Here is a 23,256-nt window from a genome sequence, read left to right as displayed (position 1 = left end):
AAATGAACTAAAAACCCTCTTTGCTTCTGCATCCAACCTCTAAAACCCTGATAAGCTCTTCCACCTGCAGAGCCAAACACTAAAATATTTTTCCTAGAACTCTTGAAGGTCTCTGTCCAGATGATTATTCCTCTAAACAAAAAGTTACACGATAACCTACGAAAAAGACACTATCAGCACAGAGTCTCGGATCCGTCTGCGTTAACTCGCCACAGGGCAGCAGCGAGTCATGTGGTCGATAAAAGAGAAGCGTTTCATTTTTAGTGTTTTAAGAGCATGAGCTGCGTCCTGAGGCTAAAGCTGAGCCAACATGTGAACGGTTCATCTGCACAATCTGGAACCACACCGCATCGCTTTCAATGGAAAAACTGAGCTCACATTCAAGCAGAGGAGAGTGCCCAGGACATTTCAGAATTTGTAAAGTTAAGCTGTAATAGTTCGACCAAACCAGTGGAAACAAACCGAGTTCTTGGCCCCAGAGGCTGAAGAACTGAAGGCCGTGCATCCTCTCCTGCTGCTCTGGCTTCAGCTGAACAAAACCAGGCCAAGGCTCGCTTCACGTCCACATTAAAGGGCTTTATTGGTCTGCCATTGTTCTAATATGGGTTTAGAACTAATGAAGATGCCGTCACCAGCCACCAGCCGCCGCCATGACATCACCCGGACCTCCTGTTTGACATTAACCTGCCACTGTAACCATGACAACATGTCAGCCGACCTGTTCCAGTAGCGTCGGATGAAACTGAACTTCTGTTTTACGAACCTACTGGTGTAAAAAATACACAAAACCACTGCATTTATTCACACACACACTAAAACTACTACTCTTATTGTGGTTTGAGACGTATGAAATGTATGATTATTATGATCCAAATGAAAGGGGGGGGGCAGATGTCCTTGGTGAATTCACTCAGGCTGGATCCTGGATCGTGTCGGACTCTGAGCCGCCGCCTTCCAGCGTACAACACTTCAGACCAAACACAAAAGCCTCCAGTGTGTGTTTGTGTGTCGGTTTGGTAAATCACACAAACCACAAATGAAGCCTGGACGCTGTTGAGGGGCGTCGACGTAGAAAAGGATAAAGCCGAAGGCGAAGCAGAGGGAAAACTAAACCCTCATGGCTCTAATTGTGTCTGCATCGGCCATAGGAGGCGGTTCTGACACACATGAGGTCCGTCTGGATCCTGTTTAGAGCTGGTTATCAGTAAATGTCCTGTTCTGACACTCAGCCAAGACACAAATACTGGTGACTGGACCATCATGGACTCATCTGGACCAGAATCTGACTGTGACTCTGGATGATTGTGTCATTCACTGCACACACAGGGTTAAGAAAATGGTGTTCTTTTTGATAAGACACTTTGTTTTGACCTCTGTACCAAAGAGGTTACAAAAGTCGTCTTTCTTCATCTCAGGAACGTCACTAAGTTCAGACCTGCCTCGTCTTTTAAGGACGCTAAGACAGTAGAACCACAGTACAAGGTTAATTCGTTCCATGATAGAGCTTGTTTTGCAATGTACTAGTTTCATAAATCACTTTTTCCAATTGTGGACTGAAATATAAATAATCTATCCCAGTCCCCAAAAACACCAAAACACACAAAAAACCCACCCAAAAAACACCCAAACACCAATAAAACACCCCAAAAACCACAAAAAACCCACAAAAAGACCCAAAAAACACCCAAAAAACACAAAAAAAACACACAAAGAAGACCTAAAAAACCACCAACTAAACACAAAAAACACAAAAAATGACCCAAAAAACACCAACACCCAAAAAACACAAAAAAAAACATAAAAAAGACCCAAAAATAACCAACAAAATACCTGAAAAATGACAAAAAAACAACAAAAACCACCCCCATAAACACCCAAAAAACCCACCAATAAAACACCCCAAAAACCACAAAAAACCCCCCACAAAAAAAGACCCAAAAAAAACCCACCAACAAAAGACAAAAAACACCAACAAAACACCCAAAAAACAGAAAAAAAGACCCAAAAACAACCAACAAAACACATCAACAAAACACCCAAAAACACAGAATAACCCATAAAAAAGACCCAAAAATAACCAACAAAATACCTGAAAAATGACAAAAAAACAACAAAAACCACCCCCATAAACACCCAAAAAACCCACCAATAAAACACCCCAAAAACCACAAAAAAACCCCCACAAAAAAGACACAAAAAAACCCACCAACAAAAGACAAAAAACACCAACAAAACACCCAAAAAACAGAAAAAAAGACCCAAAAACAACCAACAACACACATCAACAAAACACCCAAAAAACACAGAATAACCCACAAAAAAGACCCCAAAACAACCAACAAAATACCCTGAAAAACCACAAAAAAACCCCAACAAAAACCAGTCAAAAACACTCAAAAATCACCAAAACCCACCCTGAAAAAAACACTTTTAAGGGTTTTCAGAGCCAAAAAAGTGCAGTAAGAAGAAAAATAACAAATATGAAAACAAACTGGTTTTATTAATTTATTTTCCTTAAAGATGAGACGATCCTGCAGAGTCTGGCTTCACGTTCAGGACTAGAATTGTATTTACTTTATTGAATTTGTTTTCATTGAACTCCTGCTCTTAATGTTGTAGTGTTGTAAAGCACTTTGATCAAAAGTGATGTATAAATAATAATAAGAAGAAGACGAAGAAGAAGAATTGCATAAACATCTATCTTTCCTGAGGCGTAAACGCTTCGGTTCGTACCTTTGTATGAGAGCTTCATACGAGGAGATGAGGATGAGGAGGTGGAGGAAGAGGAGGAGGATGACGAAGAGGAAGAGCGGCTCACGGCGTTGGAGGAGGCGTGAGCGGCGGCGAGGCCCAACAGGAACAAGGAGCTGCAGGTGACCATGGTGGCCACCATCATCATCATCATCGTCATCATCGTGGCGTTCTACACCAACTCCAACTGTTGGAATTGACACGACCTTTGACCTGGTCCAGATCCACAGACAGACCCAGATCCCCCTCCGGACTCGGTCGGTTCTGGTTGCAGGTGTTTAGTTTTTCAGTTGTTGGTGCTGTAGATCCGCTGGTCCTCAAACAGACCCAGTTCACCTCTCACATCCACGATGGGACAGAAACATCACAGCAGGACACGGAGACCTGGAAACAGAGACAGGAAGAGGAGGGACAGTCAGACGGAGACGCAAAACAACAACACAACACTACGAATTCACTGGAGGAACTAGTGTTTACACTCAACGGAACAACACTGGACCACAGAACTAGAACATTCTGCCTTCAAATGCAAACACTGTGGAAGTCTTACAGTTACAAAATGGATTATTCTGATGGTTTTACTACAATATGGACAAGAAAAACATATAATATATAGACTTTCACAGCTGCAGACTGTACAATATAAAACAAAACAAAAATATCCTATTGATTCATCTAACTTTTTTGTTTTCAAGATCTGCTCCTCGTTCATTGTCTTATATCGTCAAAAAGACGGTTATAACCAAGAAATGTGTTCAAAAGGATCACTAATGACCACCAGGACCTGAGGGAAGTTTGGTACTTTCACTTGAACACACATTAAGGTAAAACTGGTGTGAAAATGAAGAAGACGATGCAAGAACAACAGCGACAACAGAGGAGAATCAGTTCTGTCTGATGGACGGTCGACAACGACTCATGAACCCCAGAACATGTAGAAGACGGAGGACCAGCGTCAAAACCACAAAACAGTGGATTCAAACCAGAACCACAGACGGACATGACAAAAAATACACCAACATCAACGCCAGGCCCCGGTAACACCAGGCCCAAAAATGCCAGGCCCTGGTAACACTAGGACTGTCAAGGCCAGGGCCTAGTAATGCCAGGTCCTGGTAACGCCAAGTCCCTTTAACACCAGGACCCAGTTAGCCCAGGCCTCGGTTACCCCAGGCCTTTGTAACCCCAGGCCCTGGTTACCCCAGGCCCTGGTTACCCCAGGCCTTGGTTACCCCAGACCCTGGTTACCCCAGGCCTTTGTAACCCCAGGCCTCAGTTACCCCAGGCCTTTGTAACCCCAGGCCCTGGTTACCCCAGGCCTTTGTAACCCCAGGCCCTGGTTACCCCAGACCTTTGTAACCCCAGGCCCTGGTTACCCCAGGCCTTTGTAACCCCAGGCCCTGGTTACCCCAGGCCTTTGTAACCCCACGCCCTGGTTACCCCAGGCCTTTGTAACCCCAGGCCTCAGTTACCCCAGGCCTTTGTAACCCCAGGCCCTGGTTACCCCAGACCTTTGTAACCCCAGGCCCTGGTTACCCCAGACCTTTGTAACCCCAGGCCCTGGTTACCCCAGGCCCTGGTTACCCCAGGCCTTGGTTACCCCAGACCCTGGTTACCCCAGGCCTTGGTTACCCCAGGCCTTGGTTACCCCAGGCCTTGGTTACCCCAGACCCTGGTTACCCCAGGCCTTTGTAACCCCAGGCCCTGTAAACACCATCCTCCACAGCCATAATCTCTTCACATTCCATTGACTCCAGGGGCCTAGACACCAGTTGGTGCCAGATCAGCGTCCAAACTCCTCGTCGCTGTCGTCCTGGTGAACGGTCACACCAGATGAGACCTCAGAACCTGAGGATGACGACCCGACAGTAACGTGGATAAATGAACACCGTTAGGTTGACAGTGAGTTTAAACTCCTGTGGTTCTGCTGTGGTTCTACTGTGGTTCTGCTGTTCTGCTGTGGTTCTGGTGTGGTCCCGGAGTGGTTCTGCTGTGGTTCTGCTGTTGTTCTCCTGTGGTTCTGCTGTGGTTCTCCTGCAGTTCTGCTGTGGTTCTGTTGTTCTCCTGTGGTTCTGCTGTGGTCCTGGTGTGGTTCTGCTGTTCTCCTGTGGCTCTGCTGTGGTTTCTGCTGTTGTTCTCCTGTGGTTCTGCTGTGGTTCTCCTGTGGTTCTGCTGTGGTTCTGCTGTTCTCCTGTGGTTCTGCTGTGGTTCTGCTGTTCTCCTGCAGTTCTGCTGTGGTTCTGTTGTTCTCCTGTGGTTCTGCTGTGGTCCTGGTGTGGTTCTGCTGTTCTCCTGTTGTTCTCCTGTGGTTCTGCTGTTCTCCTGTGGTTCTGCTGTGGTTTCTGCTGTTGTTCTCCTGTGGTTCTGCTGTGGTTCTGCTGTGGTTCTGCTGTTCTCCTGTGGTTCTGCTGTGGTTTCTGCTGTTGTTCTCCTGTGGTTCTGCTGTGGTTTCTGCTGTTGTTCTCCTGTGGTTCTGCTGTTCTCCTGTGGTTCTGCTGTGGTTCTGCTGTTCTCCTGTGGTTCTGCTGTGGTTTCTGCTGTTGTTCTCCTGTGGTTCTGCTGTGGTTTCTGCTACTGTTCTCCTGTGGTTCTGCTGTTCCTTGTGCTTTGGCGCAGATTCCCAGTTAAACCCACTGGGTAAATAAACGGCAACTGTTGTGGAGAACACTGTGATGGGATGACCGTCCACCACAGCTCATCTGGTGTTGGTTCAAACATGATCTGCTTTTCATTATAATAATACAGACCGGACCATTAAAGGCCGGGGGGGTCATTCTCTGTCCAGTTCCTAATCCTCTAATATTTCTGTTAAATGCGCTGAACGGCAGCATTAAGGATTAGCAGTCAACGTATTTAAGTCTGTTTACACTGAATGTTCGCATTAAAATGATCAGTATGTTTATGAGTAACCTGTGGAGTTCGGTTAACCACACATTTAGCTGCATGTAAACAAAAAAATTACACAAAAAATGACTTTTTTTAGATGATTTTACAGACTTGTCCATTATTTCCATATTCAAGTACTAACCAGATTCAATTATAAAACCATTTTTGTTTGATTCTTGAGTCCATCAGCTGAATTGAATGCATCAAACATCAAAAAACAAAAAAAAAAAAGACATAACAATGATAAGCTGCAATAATACTGACAATTATTCTGATAGAATTTAAGTTAATTACATCATGCTGCTGCTACGATTATATAATAATTTAACTTTAACTCACAATTATTAATATTGTAATATTGATCTTTTTGTCTTTAGATTTCATTTGGATCACACTTAAATAAATTAATATTCTTTAATACTTTTTTGCATTAATTATTTGTACGTCTGCATACTCTGATGCTGACAGTTCGTCCACTTGTTGGTTTTGTTCTGATCATAACAATGGTTTTAATCCAAAAAAACATTTATTATGTTTTTTGAATCTTACTAAATTTATGTTGTAGTTCATCGTGTGAATTATGTGCAATGAGTCGTACAATAATAAGTTTTACAATAATCTTCTGTCCTGCAATAACAATATAAGATTTATCTACACACACATTCACACATATAAACACAAACCACACGTATACACAGACACATACACATATATACAAATATACACACAGAGACACACACCTATATACACTTATACACACACACGCACACACATATACACTAATACATACACATACACAAATATACACATACAGACACACACACTCGCATATACACACATACAAACACACACATATACACACAGGCTGTTTCACACACATGTATGAATAATGGAGCTATTGAGATGTAAAGACAGAACAGGAACATAAATGCAGCACACAGACCCTGCACTATGGAAACACACACACACACACACACACACACAGTTATGAATGGACAAAAGTGCACACACAGGCGTGGAACGGCGGCAACGTAAAGACCGTCCTGTCAGACATTTACAGCTGGACGTCATAAACACAACTGTCACACATGCAGCCCATGGACCAAAACCGGCCACCAAAGGGTCCGATCTGGTCCACAAAGGGTCCGATCTGGTCCACAAAGGGTCCGATCCGGTCCACAAAGGGTCCGATCCGGTCCACAAAGGGTCCGATCCGGTCCACAGGAGGAATTTATGAAATGAAAAAATTACAAAATATTTTTAAAATCCTGTTAGTTCAGGTTCCACATCCAGACCAATATGATCTAAAGTGGATCAGAACCAGTCAAATAAGAACAGAAGAACCTATAAATAATGACAAATACACATGTTCATCTTTGTTTTATTGTGATTAAATGAAATTTTTTCCATCTAAAAACTATTCTTTCACAACAATGTGAATAACCTGAAATGTTTTAACATAAATCAGTGTAACTGAACCAATATTCTGACTGTTATTAAATTATTGTTATGTTATTATATTACTGTTTGGTGCATTTGCAGATCAAGTGTGATACATAAAATTACACTTATTTTTCCTCACAAGTTTCAGGTTGTCCACATTTTGTTTTTCACATTTTTTAAAGATGGTTTGTAGATAGAAACACTTTCTCGATGTTATTTTACTTTTTTTCACTGTTATTCTTTTACTTTACATCATCTTGGTCTGAATGTGGAACCTGAACTAAAATGAGGTTCTGGAGGTTTTGGGTGTGCAGCGTTTCCACGGTAACAGTTTACGTCAGCGGTGATGACAGGAGGCGGCGGTGCTGTAAAAGGAGGCGGCGGTCCCATTGTTTCTACGACAGAGGAGGCGCTCATAAGGACGTAAATCAGCCTCCGTTCATTTAAAACAGTAAAACAGAGGATGGAGTTTAAGGTTCAGACTAATGAGTGAGTTTGGGTTTGAGTGAAGAGACGACTGAAAGTGAAGAGCATCTGAGAAAGGACGACACTGAGGTATCTGCTCACTTTATGGAGGAGGAGGAGGAGAAGGAGGAGGAGGAGGAGGAGGAGGAGAAGAACAAGGAGGAGGAGAAGAAGGAGGAGGAGAAAGAGGAGGAGGAGGAGAAGGAGGAGGAGGAGGAGGAGAAGATGAAGGAGGAGGAGGAGGAGAACAAGGAGGAGGAGAAGAAGGAGGAGGAGAAAGAGGAGGAGGAGGAGAAGAAGAAGATGAAGGAGGAGGAGAAGAAGGACACTGAGATATCTGTTCACTTTATGGAGGAGGAGGAGGAGGAGATGAAGGAGGAGGAGGAGGAGGAGGAGATGATGAAGGAGGAGGAGGAGGAGGAGGAGATGAAGGAGGAGGAGGAGGAATAGCCAGCGACAGTTAGCTTAGCATTAGCTTGCAGTCGCTGGCTATTATTGTATTGGCGTATGCACAGTGTGAGAATCTGAGGCCCATGGGCTCGTGGCAGTGCTGTGGCAGTGCCATACCCTCATGAGGAGCGAGCAGGATTTCAAACAGCTGCGTTTTCCTTGCGAACACACGATTGCTGGTGGTGAGGTGTTCCTGTCTTCTCCTTAGCCCATGTCCACTGCACCAAACACCACACACCATTAGAGGCTCATCTGGACCCAGCCCAGAAAGAGTCGCACCAGTGAGAAATCGTCTCTAAAATCGCACAGTGGACGGAAGCCTTTATGTAGATGAAGAAAAAAATACAAACAAACCAGGAAAAAAAGACAAAACCAACATCTAACGATCATAGAACGTATGTTTGAGTCCAGAACGTTCAGCTGGAGTCTGTATATGTATGTGAAGACTACACACACACACACACACTCACACACACTCACACACACACACACACACACACACAGAGTCCATATAGTAACAGACCCATAATGCATCTGTGTCAAAGTGCCAGTGGGTCCAGTCTGACTCGCATTCACTTCAGCTTCAATAGACGACGACTCAGCAGAGTGGACTGAACATACACAGGTCCTTTATGGGGGGGGGGGGGGGGGGGGCTGTCAAAAACCAGCCTAAATAGAGACAGGCAGACAAAGCGGGTCGCCTCCAGGGGGACACGGGCTTTTCACAGCGAGGTTAGACTGGAACAGAACACAACACAACTGAACTAATAGAACACCCATGAGTGGATGTGGAGGGTGGACCTGGAGCCGGTCCATGGAACCCACCAGAACCACCAGAACCACCAGAACCACCACAACCACCAGGACCACCAGAACCACCAGAACCACCACGACCACCAGAACCACCACAACCACCAGGACCACCAGAACCACCACAATCACTAGGACCACCACAACCACCAGGACCACCAGAACCACCACAATCACTAGGACCACCACAACCACCAGGACCACCAGAACCACCACAACCACCAGGACCACCAGAACCACCACAATCACTAGGACCACCACAACCACCAGGACCACCAGAACCACCACAACCACAAGGACCACCAGAACCACTAGCACCACCACAACCACAAGGACCACCAGAAACACCAGAACCACCACAACCGCCGGAACCAAAAGAACCACCACAACCACCAGGACCACCACAACCACCAGGACCACCACAACCCCGTTAGAGCAACAGCACATACTCACCCAACACACACGTGTTGACTCTTTAGACCACGGGTGTCAAAGACGTGGCCCATGGGCCAAAACCAGCCCACCAAGAGTCCAATCCTTCAAAAGTTACACTGAAAATATTAACAGTCAAGGATGATGGACTGGTTTTTAAAAACAGAGCTAAGCTAACAGATTTAAGCTAACAGAACTAAGCTAACAGATTTAAGCTAGCAGTGCTAAGCTAACAGATTTAAGCTAACAGAACTAAACTAACTAAACTAACAGTTTTAAGATAGCAGAACTATAATGTAAACTATCAGCTGATGCAGCACCAACATTACCAAACCCAGTGTTATTTCATCCACTGTTGAAATAATCGTTTATAAGTTTGAGTTTAATTAAACTTGATGATTCCATAAAACAGGTGAAACTGAGTTTGATCCGTTATTCAGTGTCTGATCCAGTCTGTGGTGGTTCTGGTTCTAAGTGTGTTCTGGTACCAGACTGACTGCTGCTGGTCACAGACTGGAATATTAATACTATATAGAATTACTTGAAAGATCGTGAAGAATCTGAGCCGCACAGAAGGTACTATTACTTCTACAGTATTTGGACTTGTCCCATTACACAGTATTTATAAACTGCAACATTAACACTTGAACATGAGTATTTTTACACTTAACTGTGTATTTTACAGAGCTGTAGTAGTATTTTCACAGACCACTATTGCTGCTTTTTGAAGTTTGGTACTAAAATAACAGATCTGAGTACATGTTCTAGGATTAAAAGGAGAGAAACAGAATGAAACGATGAAAAAAAGAAAGAAAAATAAAGAAAAACAGTACAATAAAATGGGCAAAAGGTGGTGGAAAGTGAGGATGTATGGAGCAATATACAGTTGTTAGAGCAGATCAGCCTCGCAGCATGCATACAGTCCCACAGAAGAATAGAATGAAGCTTATTGGAGGAGGGGGGGAGGGTATGGGGGGGTATAGATGGAGAAGAAAATGAGCGAGAGGTGATGGAGAGAAAGGAGCTGATTGTTCGCCCTGGAGGCAGAAAAGGGTTTCCCTGGCCTGAGACCAACAAGTCTGAGCCTCCCCGCGATGGAGGAATGAAAGGAGGGAGGGAGGGGGGGACGAGGGGGGGGGGGGTTACAGCAAAATGACTGGAACAGCAGGTTACTGGTGGTTTTCACACCAGTTTGTCTGAAGGAGAGAAGAAGGTTCTGCAAATTAAAGGGAATCTGAGGAGGAAGAAACGTTCAGCGGTGGGATTTTAACCCCGAAAAAAACGAAAACAACCAGATGACCAAGAGCATCTACAGATCTGAACCTGCTGATCCACTGAGCCATCTATACATGGAAGGAACTGGTGTCAATAATAAAAGATAAAATGAGCAAAAACCGGTAAAATCTGAATAAAATGAGCAAAATACTTGAAAAATAAGGCAAAAAAAAAAAAAAGCTTGAAATTTAGCAGGAAATGAACAAATCCTTCTAAATTGAGGAGAAAATGAGCAAAATACTTGAAAAGTAAAGAAAAAAAATCAATCAAAAAAACCCTGAAATTTAGCATAAAAATGAACAAATCCTTCTAAACTGAGGAGAAAATGAGCAAAATACTTGAAAATTAAAGAAAAAAAATCAAAAAAAACCTTTAAATTTAATATAAAAATGGAAAAAAATCCTCCTAAATTGAGTAGAAAATGAGCAAAACACTTGAAAAATAAAGAAAAAATGAACCAAAAAACCTTGAAATTTTGCATAAAAATGAACAAATCCTTCTAAATTGAGGTGAAAATTAGCAGAATACTTGAAAAATGTGGGGAATTCATGGTTTCATACCATCCAGAACCCTGTATTTAGTCTGTGAACCCGACAAAACCAGAACCATCTACTGATCTAAACTGTTTAATACCTGCTGATCCACTAATCCTATCAATCCATGTCAATAATTGGTGTAAAATACAGTTCATCTTTTCATGCTCATCAGATATGACCATATTTGGACGTTCAGAGGCTCCGTAGGTCCCGTGGAAACACCGTCATCTTCTACAACATTGATTCAGCAGTAAAACCCATGGAGTTGGATCAGTGACAGTGGATGGACACACTGGGATTATGTTCAGTTAATGATATTTTTGCTGAAGAAGTCACTTTTTCTTCAGTTTTCTCTGTTTTGTTAAAATAACCTTTGAATTTACTCTGAGCTTTAAAGAACGTCTACACGATCAGTTAATTAAATATAGAAAATACAGGATTTACACTGAAAAATGTAAAAAACAGAAGATGTTACAGTAATGGGGAAATGTTTGTAAACCACATGTGCAACTGATTATCGCTCTACAAAAAAAGCCATACGTAGAATAAGTAGAAAAAGGGTACGGAGATACAACAAATCCATTATTTCCTCCAATAAAAATATTAAAATTTCCAGATCTGGTAGAATACAGTATATTATAACTAATGTTCAAATAGTAAAGTAAGTAAAGTAAATTTTATTTATAGAGCACTTTTCACAGACAGAGTCACAAAGTGCTTTATCAATTCAAATCAGAATCAAATTAAGTTTACAGAGACCCAACAGAATCCTTCAGGGGCAAACACTTGTGATTGGTGACAGTGGCGAGGAAAAACTTCCCTTTAACAGCAGAAACGTGGAGCAGACCCAGACTCCTGAAGGATGGCTGTCTGCCTGGACCAGTTGGGGTTAAAGAGAGAGAGAGAGAGTAAAGGAGGAGAAAAGAGAGAGCGATAGAGATATAGAGAGACTGGGGGGGGGGGATGACACATGGAGTACGTTATGATGAATACATAGAGTGTAATCAGTCTGTGGTGGTCCTGGGTCAGGTGGGAGACTAAAAAGCCTTTTTGAACAGGAGGGTTTTGAGGTGTTTCTTAAAGCTCTCTACAGAGTCCATGGACCGTAGGTGTAGAGGCAGGTCATTCCATAGACGTGGTCCACAGCTTTAAAAGACCTGTCACCGCGTGTGCTAAAACAGGTCCGTGGAACCATCAGCAGGCGCTGTCCTGAAGACCTCAAGCTACGAGTCGAGCTGTAGGGCTGGATCAGGGAAGCAATGTATGCAGGGGCCTGGCCATGTAGGGCCCAGAAAGTTAGCACCAGAATTTTGAAATGAAGACGATATAGAACAGGAGCCAGTGGAGAGATTTAAGAATGGGAGTGATGTGGGTTCTCCTGTTTGTGCGGGTCAGGAGCCTGGCAGCAGAGTTCTGGACAAACTGTAGACGGGCCAGCTCCTTCTTGTTTAAGCATGTAAACAGGCTGTTGCAGTAGTCTAAGCGAGAAGATACAAAAGCGTGAACGATCATCTCGAGCTCATTTGTGGACACCATAGATCTGAGTTTGGAGATGTTGCGTAGGTGGAAGAAACAGTTTTTGACTAGGTGTTTGGAGTAGAATTCTAAAGACATGTCCTGGTCAAAGATGACACCCAGATTCCTCAGTTTTGTCTTTACCGAGGAACTCAGGTCTCCAAGGTGATGTTTGATCCCTGGGATTGCACTGTCCGGGGCAATGATGAGGGTCTCAGTTTTGCTGGAGTTCAGCTGGAGGCTGTTCTCATTTAGCCACTGCTTCAGCTCTGACAAGCAGTTGATTAAGGAACTCAGTTTGTGGGGCTCAGAGGAGTTAAAGGAGCAGTATATCTGGATGTCATCTGTGAATAGATGATAGGAGACATCACTGTACTGTTGGATAATGTGGCCAAGTGGGAGGACATAGAGTAAGAATAGGACTGGTCCCAGGACAGAGCCTTGGGGCACACCACAAAGTAGATCCGCTGAGTCAGATTGGAAGTTGTTTATTGACACAGTGAAGCTTCTGCCGGTCAGGTAAGAGGAGAACCAGTCTAGCACATGACCTGACATCCCTACCAGGTCCCTCAGTCTCTCAATCATTATGGTATGGTCCAAATCAAATACAGGTTCTGTACTTGTCAACATTCAGCACAAATTCGAAAAAAGAAAAAGTCATTTCAATCTAAAAGGAGGAGACACACATACATACATACATAAATAGGAAGAGACGGCTTTAATAAACCAAGATTCAGAACGAAGATGATGGAAGGTTGTGTCTGTGTAAAAGGAATCAACTTCTGGAACAACGTCAACGATGAAACGAAGGCAGTTCCATCAAAGAACACATTTAAAACCTAAATGTTAAGAAAACATGAACAAAGTATCAGTTAAAATGTGTTACAGAAAAATCAATTTGACATATTACACTATTCTGTACGGATTTAGTGTGACTTCACACACACACACACACACACACACACACACACACACAGGCCACTTGACTTGTATAATATAAATGGGAAGATATGAAAAAAAAATCATTAAACATGTGAACTTTGACCTACTTTTCCCAAAATGTAATCACATCTATTCTGGGTCACTGGCAATCTATAAACCCAGTTAGGTATGAATTCAACCAATAGTTTTATTATTATAATTATTATTATTATTATAATAATTATTATTATTATTATTATTATTATAACCTTTATTGAACCAGACCAAGTCAGCAGCAGCAGTAGTTACACTAAATGGAAACCACAGCCGTACATCCACACTAATATACATAAACACAATGAAAGTCAGAACTAAAAACAAACTGAAAACTGATAAGAACATACATATAAAACGTCAGCATTATTTTAAAAAGTACTAAAAGTACAACAGTGTTCCTAAAAGCATCTCAAAGCCGAACCTGATGCAATCAATTTGAAAAACATCTACTTTGTCCTTTTTCCATGGATTTAAAATGACTTTGAATGGATTAAAAGAAAGTTTTGCTACTAAAGTGTGAACAAATAAACCGAACCAAAACCCAACTCCTTGCCTCCCCTTCGGGGGTGGGGGTGGGGTGGGGGGGTTATAATTAAACTGATAACTGATTAACAGGGGGCATACACAGTCAGGAGTCGGACCTGTTGTGGTTGTCGTTCTATTTTAAACTATTGTGTTGTTCTGATTCTGCGTTTGGCTCCAAAGTCTGAACACTTCATTCCAGACGAAAAAAAAAAAGTCGGAGGGAGGACGAGCAGGTGACGGCTGCACGTCAAAGCCCCGAAGGCGCCGACCGAACCACCGTCAGATGGTTTCAGTAGCACAACAGCAGTACATGGAGAGGAGACGGAGTGAAATAAAGAAGGAAAAGACCGGGACTGGTCGACACGATCGTTGGGTGACGCCTCATTTCACCTGAAAGCAGCCAAGAAAAGAAGACGACGACAGATGAAGAAAAAAAGGAAAAGAAAAGAAAGGCCTGGACGACATTAGACGTCATAAAAACAGTTCCAGTGTTCCTGTACGTCAGCTGTGTCACCTGTGGTCTGGATGCACATCAATCTATAGAAGTGGGCGGGACTTTGACTGGAGCAGAACTGAACTCATCCAATCACAGTCCATATCTGACTTCTATTAGTGATCAGTAGGAACTAGACGGATATCTGGAACCATTTACATGTTCTAAACCATCAACAGATGGACCATTAGAAGGAAAGGAACAGTTAGAATATTTAAAAGATTTGTGCAAAATGTTTAAATCTAAATTGATCAAAACTGTGAACAAACTTTGTCGACATTGTCTCGAAGAAGATAAATATAGAATTAGAAGTGAATCTGATCAGTAGACTAGGAAAAGAAATGTGAAGACGGCGACAAAGATGATGAAGATGATGAAGATGACGAAGATGACAAAGAGAATGACGAAGACGACGATGACAAGGAGAACAACGAAGGGAACAATGACGAAGACAACTACGATGAAGACAACAACGAAGACAAAGACAACTACGATGAAGACAATAACAACGAAGATGACGAAAACAACAATGACAACGACGACAAAGACAATGACAACGAAGACGACCACGAAAGCGATGACGAAGATGAAAACAATGACAATGAAAACAATGATGAAGACAACAACGAATATGATGACGAAGATGACTATGATGACAACAACAACGGCAAAGACGACGACAAAGACAATGACGACAAAGACAAGGACAAAGACAACGAATAGAACAATGACAAAGACGAAGATGACGAAGAAGGCGACGATGAAGATGATGAAGACGACAATGAAAACAGTGCCGATGAAGACAACAACCAAGACGACGATGAAGATGGAGACGATGGAGACAACAACAACGACAGAGGCGCCGCCGCCGCTGTCAGACGCAGCGGCTTGTGTCCTTTTGACCGATAAGATAAAACTGATGGAGGAGTTTAACAGCAGGTGCAGACGAGGACGAGTTTAATGCAGTTCACATGTGGCCGAGTTAATGCAGCCTGTGTCCAGGGTTTAAACGGGTCCAGTACGGTCCTGGTCCAGTCCAGTCCGGTCCTGGTCTCAGTGTCAGGACATAGACAGGTCCAGGGGTACATGAGTCTTATCGGCTCAGCTCAGTGTGTCCTCCACAGTTTACAGGATTTAAACCAGGACGCATAAAAGAGTCTGAGAGCGAGACGAGCTGGAGGGGACTGAAAGAAACCCAGAGAATGGAGGAGGACGGAGGACTCTGCTGGTCCTGGTCCTGATCCATCTGGACCCGGACAATGACTGGACGCTTTCCCAGGTTTTAGTCTCACTAATTAAACTATTAAATCTGGGAACAGAGAGTTAATGACACTTGGACTATCCGACCCAGAACGTCTGATCGGGTCTGTCTCTGAAGCTTTTACCGGGACGAGGACGGGGACGAGGAGCAGGAGCTAATATGAGTGTTGGACACCTGCCTGGTTACGGTCATTACCAGGCTTTAAGCTCTTGTCTGGTTCAACAACTTTTCCAAAGGGAGACACAATGGAGGAGACACCGAGGCGAGGGGAGGGCGGACGGACGGCGCTCGCTGCCAAGGGGCGGAGCCCAGCGAGTGGCGTTAAGTCAGGACCCGCCGAGAGACCTCTGGTCTCCTGACTGGAGCGTCTCCAAAGCGCCGCCGGAGGGAAGACGACTCACTCGGAGCTGCCCGAGGACTAACCAATGAAGCCCTAGCCACAAATCACACCGACCAGGGCCAGACCAACACATGCCCCCCCCACCCCCACCCCCACCCCTTTTGTACTGGAATTTTTCAATCATTTTTTACAGATTTTTCATTCTGCAATAAAACTTTTCAATCATTTTTACAGACTTTTTCAATCTCTACTAATTTCTTTGTAATTTTTTTTTTTACAGACTTTCATTCTCTGCTAAAATTTTCAATTTTTTTTAATAGTTTTTCAATCTCTACTAAAATTTTTCAATCTTTATTTTTTTTTTACTGATTTTTCCTTCTCTACTAAAATATTTCAATCATTTTTTACAGATTTTTTTCATTCTCCACTAAAATTTTTCAATATTTTTTTTTTTACAGATTTTTTTCATCCTCTACCAAAATTTTTCTATATTTTTTTCCCAGATTTCCCATCTGCTTTCTTTACATCTGACTGAGGAAGAAAACTCTCAGATTAAACTTTAGTGAAATCTCGATGTTTCATACATGGACATAAATATGTGGACACATCATGTCTCCAGTTGTCACATGTCCTGTTCATGAGGATCACACACAGAAACTTCAATATTCATCTGAATTCAGTGTCCAAATACTTTTGTCCATATAGTGCATATGTCTTTTTGTCCTCTGTCAGACAAGAATTTACTTTAACAAAGACAAAGACACTGTCCACTGCAAAGGACATTCCATCAAAAAAAAAAAAGTCTCTGAAAAAACAGTTGCATTCTGCTGTTTCTAATCACAGCAAATATCTAATGTAAAAAAAAAATTAAATCATCATTATTGTTTTTTTTACCTTGCACATGCATATTTTCTTGCACTTTAATCCTGTGAATGTCCCTGTTGTGGGATCAATAAAAGTTTAATCTAATCCAATCTAATCTAATCTAATGTAACAGTGTTACTATAATCTAGTGTTATTCATCTAAATGCAATAAATCTCATATATTTAAAGAATATAAAGGATGTTGCATTTATCGTCCAGGACAAACTGTATAAATGTGGTGTTTTCCTGTCATGTACCTGAGTTCAGTTTGTGAGCGACTAAGATAAGATAAAAATAAGATAAGGGACATTTTAAGGGACATAAATCTTTGGTCTGAACTAAATCTAGAACTGAAGCTTTGAACTGAACAAACGCCATAAATCTGCCTGTTTTCTTATTGTACTGTCATCCTGGAGTACTTTTAATGGAATTTACACGAGTTTTTTTGTCATATTTTCAATGCAACATAGTATTTTTTATTAATATTTATGTGTTATTGCAACATCATATTTTTTTTTACAACCCAGTATCTTTAATTTGACTGTAACAGAACATGTTTGTAGGGCAGAATTCACACTCTTTATATAACTTACATGTGTTTTTATAGCAGGGTATTCATACTTTTACTGTAACATAGTACTTATTTTATAATGCTGTATTTGTATTTTTAATGTAATACAACTTTTTATAGTCCAGTCTTTACAATTAATGTGATTTACCTGTTTTGTTTTTTTAATTGCATGTATTCCTACTTTCAGTGTAATACAGTATTTGTGTATTTATTCTCTGTGTATGTGTCAGATTAATGGATTAATAATCAATTTAATAGAAAATTAAGGTAATTTAGGACAAATTTAAGACTTTTTAAGGATCTGGTGTCACAAACTAAAAACACATAAAACTGGATCCAAATGTTATTGCACTTTATTATCATTTGTTATGTTTTTTACTCAAATTTGCTGCTTTTAGTGTGAGTTCATGTGCACTTTTTCTCTAAACTTTGCTTTTACTTTTTTAACAAAGTAATTTATTCGTCCATTGAACAGAACATAATATATACGTACATACAGTTTGGAGTTCTATATTAAACATGGGTGAAAAGGTGTGGACTGAAGCAACAGCTGATTTATGCTGACCCCATTTACAAGGAAAGTTGCAGAAACAAAACAAGAAAAGCAGATGGCACAGTTTTAAACAGTAATATAATAAAATAAATAATATAATCGAAGTAAAATCTTAGATTCATGCTGATAATTGGCTTAGTTTTTGGATACTTTAGTTTTAAACATCCTTTCTTTTAAATCTGATCAGATGTAACTGAAGTGGAGTTTCTGAAGTGTCCAACCCCCCCCCAAACGGACCTACCTGTCCATCCGTTTCCAGGGAAACCAAATTCCAAGCGGGCTGTGCACAGACGGTTCAGATGGGGATCAGCGCCCACCTGAGCCGGACATTCCTGATGGCGACGGCGCTCAGCGTTCCCACACTTTTTCCATCATAATAGGACGGAAAACAGGTATTCCAGCTGAAAACACACCTACACACACACGGGCTGAGGGTCCCAGAGGGTCATTCTGCAGAAAATGGGACTGACGGATGCAGGCTGGGGTGGGGGGGGTGGGAATAAATAAACCCAGGTGGAAACCCCTGTAAAAGGTAGAATTCCAGAGTTGGGATGGAAGAGCATCCCAGTCCTGCACAAGTCCACCAGGGCGTCCCAGTCCTGCACAAGTCCACCAGGGCGTCCCAGTCCTGCACAAGTCCACCAGGGCGTCCCAGTCCCCAAAGCAGCCGGTGAGGAGGTTAAAAAGCGGCGTCGGATTCCTGCCCCTCCCCTCCCCTCCGCGGCGTTCGTCTCCACTTAGAAAAACACACAAACCCCCGCCAACACACACATCAAACTCCTGTTAACACACACAGGAGGAGTTCCAGCAGCAGCAGCTCAGAGGCAGAGCAGCGCCAAGACTGGACAGAACTGAGCAGAAGCACAGACACAGGGGAGAGGGAGGGGCCAGGAGGCCAGGGGCGGGGCCAGGGGCGGGGCCTGCACAGGGTGTTCAGTCCTGTCACAATAAACATCAGATCAGTTTTTCTTTTTCAACCCATAAACACCCAGAGCTACTTTCATGGCAGTTCACAAATGAATCTGACTATATTTAACTTTTCTTAAGTGATTTATCACAATTTATTATATTATCTTCTGTATTTTGCATTTTTTCAGTGAAAATCATGTATTTTCCCGTATTTACTTCACTGATCATGTACATGTTCATTAAAGCTCAGATTAAAGTTGAGGATTATTTTATCAAAAACAGAGAAAACTGAAGAAACAGTGACTTTTTCAGTAAAATCTGTCATTAAACTGAACATAACCCCAGTGTGTCCATCCACTGTCACTGATCCAACTCCATGGGTTTTACTGCTGAATCAATGTTGTAGAAGATGACAGTGTTTCCATGGTAACTACGGAGCCTCTGAACATCCAAATATGGTCATATCTGATGACCATGAAAGGATGAAGAACTGTATTTTACACCAATTATTGACATGGATTACAGGGTTCTGGATGGTACGAAACAATGAATTCTATTTTTTCAACTATTTTGCTCATTTTCTCCTCAATTTAGAAGGATTTGTTCATTTATATGCTAAATTTCAAGGTTTTTTGGTCCATTTTTTCTTTATTTTTCAACTATTTTGCTCATTTTCTGCTCAATTTAGAAGGATTTGTTCATTTTTATGCTAAATTTCAAGTTTTTTGGTCCATTTTTTCTTTATTTTTCAATTATTTTGCTCATTTTCTCCTCAATTTAGAAGGATTTGTTCATTTTTATGCTAAATTTCAGGCTTTTTTGTTTGATTTTTTGTGGCTTATTTTGTTCATGCTACTTATGATTTTGTTGATTTATTATGAATTTTTGGTCATTTTATTAATTACTTTGGCTTTTTTGTTTGTATCTGATTTTGTAGATTTCTAAGACACTGCCCCTTCTGCTGATAGACCGATTCATTTGGAGCATTAACTTCAGAACTCCAAAGTTTGTATTAAAAATCCAGGTGTATGTGTGTGTGTGTGTGTGTGTGTGTGTGTAAATAAACAGGACAGTATATGATGATGTTGTATTTGTATTAACCGCTGCGTCTGTGTGTTTGTCGTCCTTCCATCAGTGCCGTATTCATCCCGGTCGGTGTTTATTCAGATGGGCTCAGATTAAACCGCTGCCGTGACGCTGATAACGCCGCTGTAACGCTGATAACGCCACCGTCTGTCCGTCCGTTGGAGGGTAATCGACGTATATTTGTACAACATGAGGGTTTACATCATCATCATCCTCAGCACAAACCAGAGGTGAAACACCGGTCGGACGGTCACCACGGCGACGGCGGCGGACGAGTGAAAACCATGGCATTTGTTGGATGTTGACGTTAGAGCGGAGTCCATGGAGTTTGTTAAACAGATGGAATCAAAAACACAGAATATGACGTAAACGCACAAATATGACATATTTACTAAACACCAGTACAACAGGAGTGTATATTTACTGCAGATACTGGGATTAAAATAGAATACACTCAGACTTTTACTGGAACCTAGTATTTATACAGTACAGTATACAGAAATACTGTGTTTGTAGTACAGTATTAATACTTCATCTGTTTTTCTATTGGACAGTATTCATACTTTTACTGTAGTTTCATACTTTTATTGTAACTACATATTTATAGTGCAGTATTTTTACGTTTAATGGATGTTTTTCTTAATACTGTGGTATGCATACTTTGACTGTAATATAGTATTTTTCATTAATATTTATGTGTTTATTGCAACATAGTATTTTTATACACACAGTATCCTTCATTTTACTCTAATGGAATATTTTTGTACTCCAGTATTTGTACTTTTAATGTCATTTATATGTATTTTTATATTGGGGTATTTATACTTTTATTGTAACATAGTTTTCCATACTTTTACTATACTTTTTCCATCTTTACACTGTCATATTTATACTTTTACTGTATTTTATCATCTTTATACTGCCATATTTATACTTTTTTATATTATCATCTTTATACTGTCATATTTATAATTTTACTATATTTTTATCATCTTTATACAGTCATATTTAGACTTTTAGTAAATTTTTCCCCATCTTTTTACTGTCATTTATACTTTTACTATATTTTTTCCCTCTTTTTACTGTCATATTTATACTTTTACTATATTTTACTATCTTTTTACTGTCATATTTATACTTTTACTATATTTTACTATCTTTATACTGTCATTTATACTTTTACTATATTTTACTATCTTTTTACTGTCATATTTATACTTTTACTATATTTTACTATCTTTTTACTGTCATATTTATACTTTTACTATATTTTACTATCTTTTTACTATATTCTTTATACTTTTACTATATTTTACTATCTTTATACTGTCATATTTATACTTTTACTATATTTTACTATCTTTATACTGTCATATTTATACTTTTACTATATTTTACTATCTTTATACTGTCATATTTATACTTTTACTATATTTTACTATCTTTATACTGTCATATTTATACTTTTACTATATTTTACTATCTTTTTACTATATTCTTTATACTTTTACTATATTTTACTATCTTTATACTGTCATATTTATACTTTTGCTATATTTTACTATCTTTTTACTGTCATATTTATACTTTTGCTATATTTTACCATCTTTATACTGTCATATTTATACTTTTGCTATATTTTACTATCTTTTTACTGTCATATTTATACTTTTACTATATTTTACTATCTTTATACTGTCATATTTATACTTTTGCTATATTTTACTATCTTTATACTGTCATATTTATACTTTTGCTATATTTTACTATCTTTTTACTGTCATATTTATACTTTTGCTATATTTTACCATCTTTTTACTGTCATATTTATACTTTTGCTATATTTTACCATCTTTTTACTGTCATATTTATACTTTTACTATATTTTACCATCTTTTTACTGTCATATTTATACTTTTACTATATTTTACCATCTTTTTACTGTCATATTTATACTTTTACTATATTTTACTATCTTTTTTACTGTCATATTTATACTTTACTATATTTTACTATCTTTTTACTGTCATATTTATACTTTACTATATTTTACTATCTTTTTACTGTCATATTTATACTTTACTATATTTTACTATCTTTTTACTGTCATATTTATACTTTTACTATATTTTACTATCTTTTACTGTCATATTTATACTTTTACTATATTTTACTATCTTTATACTGTCATATTTATACTTTTGCTATATTTTACCATCTTTTTACTGTCATATTTATACTTTTACTATATTTTACCATCTTTTTACTGTCATATTTATACTTTTACTATATTTTACTATCTTTTTACTGTCATATTTATACTTTTACTATATTTTACTATCTTTTTACTGTCATATTTATACTTTTACTATATTTTACTATCTTTTTACTGTCATATTTATACTTTTACTATATTTTACTATCTTTTTACTGTCATATTTATACTTTTACTATATTTTACCATCTTTTTACTGTCATATTTATACTTTTGCTATATTTTACTATCTTTATACTGTCATATTTATACTTTTACTATATTTTACTATCTTTTTACTGTCATATTTATACTTTTGCTATATTTTACTATCTTTTTACTGTCATATTTATACTTTTACTATATTTTACCATCTTTTTACTGTCATATTTGTACTTTTACTATATTTTACTATCTTTTTACTGTCATATTTATACTTTTACTATATTTTACCATCTTTTTACTGTCATATTTGTACTTTTACTATATTTTACTATCTTTTTACTGTCATATTTATACTTTTACTATATTTTACCATCTTTTTACTGTCATATTTGTACTTTTACTATATTTTACTATCTTTTTACTGTCATATTTATACTTTTACTATATTTTACCATCTTTTTACTGTCATATTTATACTTTTGCTATATTTTACTATCTTTTTACTGTCATATTTATACTTTTACTATATTTTACCATCTTTTTACTGTCATATTTGTACTTTTACTATATTTTACTATCTTTTTACTGTCACATTTGTACTTTTGTTCATTAATACAGTGTCATATTCATAGTTTTTCTTCAGTTAATGGTCTCAGAACTCCTTTTTTCTGCTTTTCTTCCACATGTTCCTCTT

General features: G+C 39.5%; 1 protein-coding gene across 1 annotated transcript in view; it reads right to left on the bottom strand.

Moving 5' to 3' along the window:
* sema3b (sema domain, immunoglobulin domain (Ig), short basic domain, secreted, (semaphorin) 3B) overlaps positions 1-23,256 on the bottom strand; it is a 137,261-nt gene that overhangs the window by 32,701 nt on the left and 81,304 nt on the right. Inside the window, exon 3 of the mRNA XM_030138867.1 lies at positions 2,734-3,135. Within this exon, the coding sequence (XP_029994727.1) occupies positions 2,734-2,914 (181 nt within the window). The 5' untranslated portion in view covers positions 2,915-3,135. The remainder of the gene's footprint in view (positions 1-2,733; positions 3,136-23,256) is intronic.

Source organism: Sphaeramia orbicularis, chromosome 7, assembly GCF_902148855.1.
Source record: "Sphaeramia orbicularis chromosome 7, fSphaOr1.1, whole genome shotgun sequence".
Taxonomy (NCBI): Eukaryota; Metazoa; Chordata; class Actinopteri; order Kurtiformes; family Apogonidae; genus Sphaeramia; species Sphaeramia orbicularis.
Note: the sequence above shows the minus strand (reverse complement) of the source record. Positions and strands in the feature narration are given on the sequence as shown.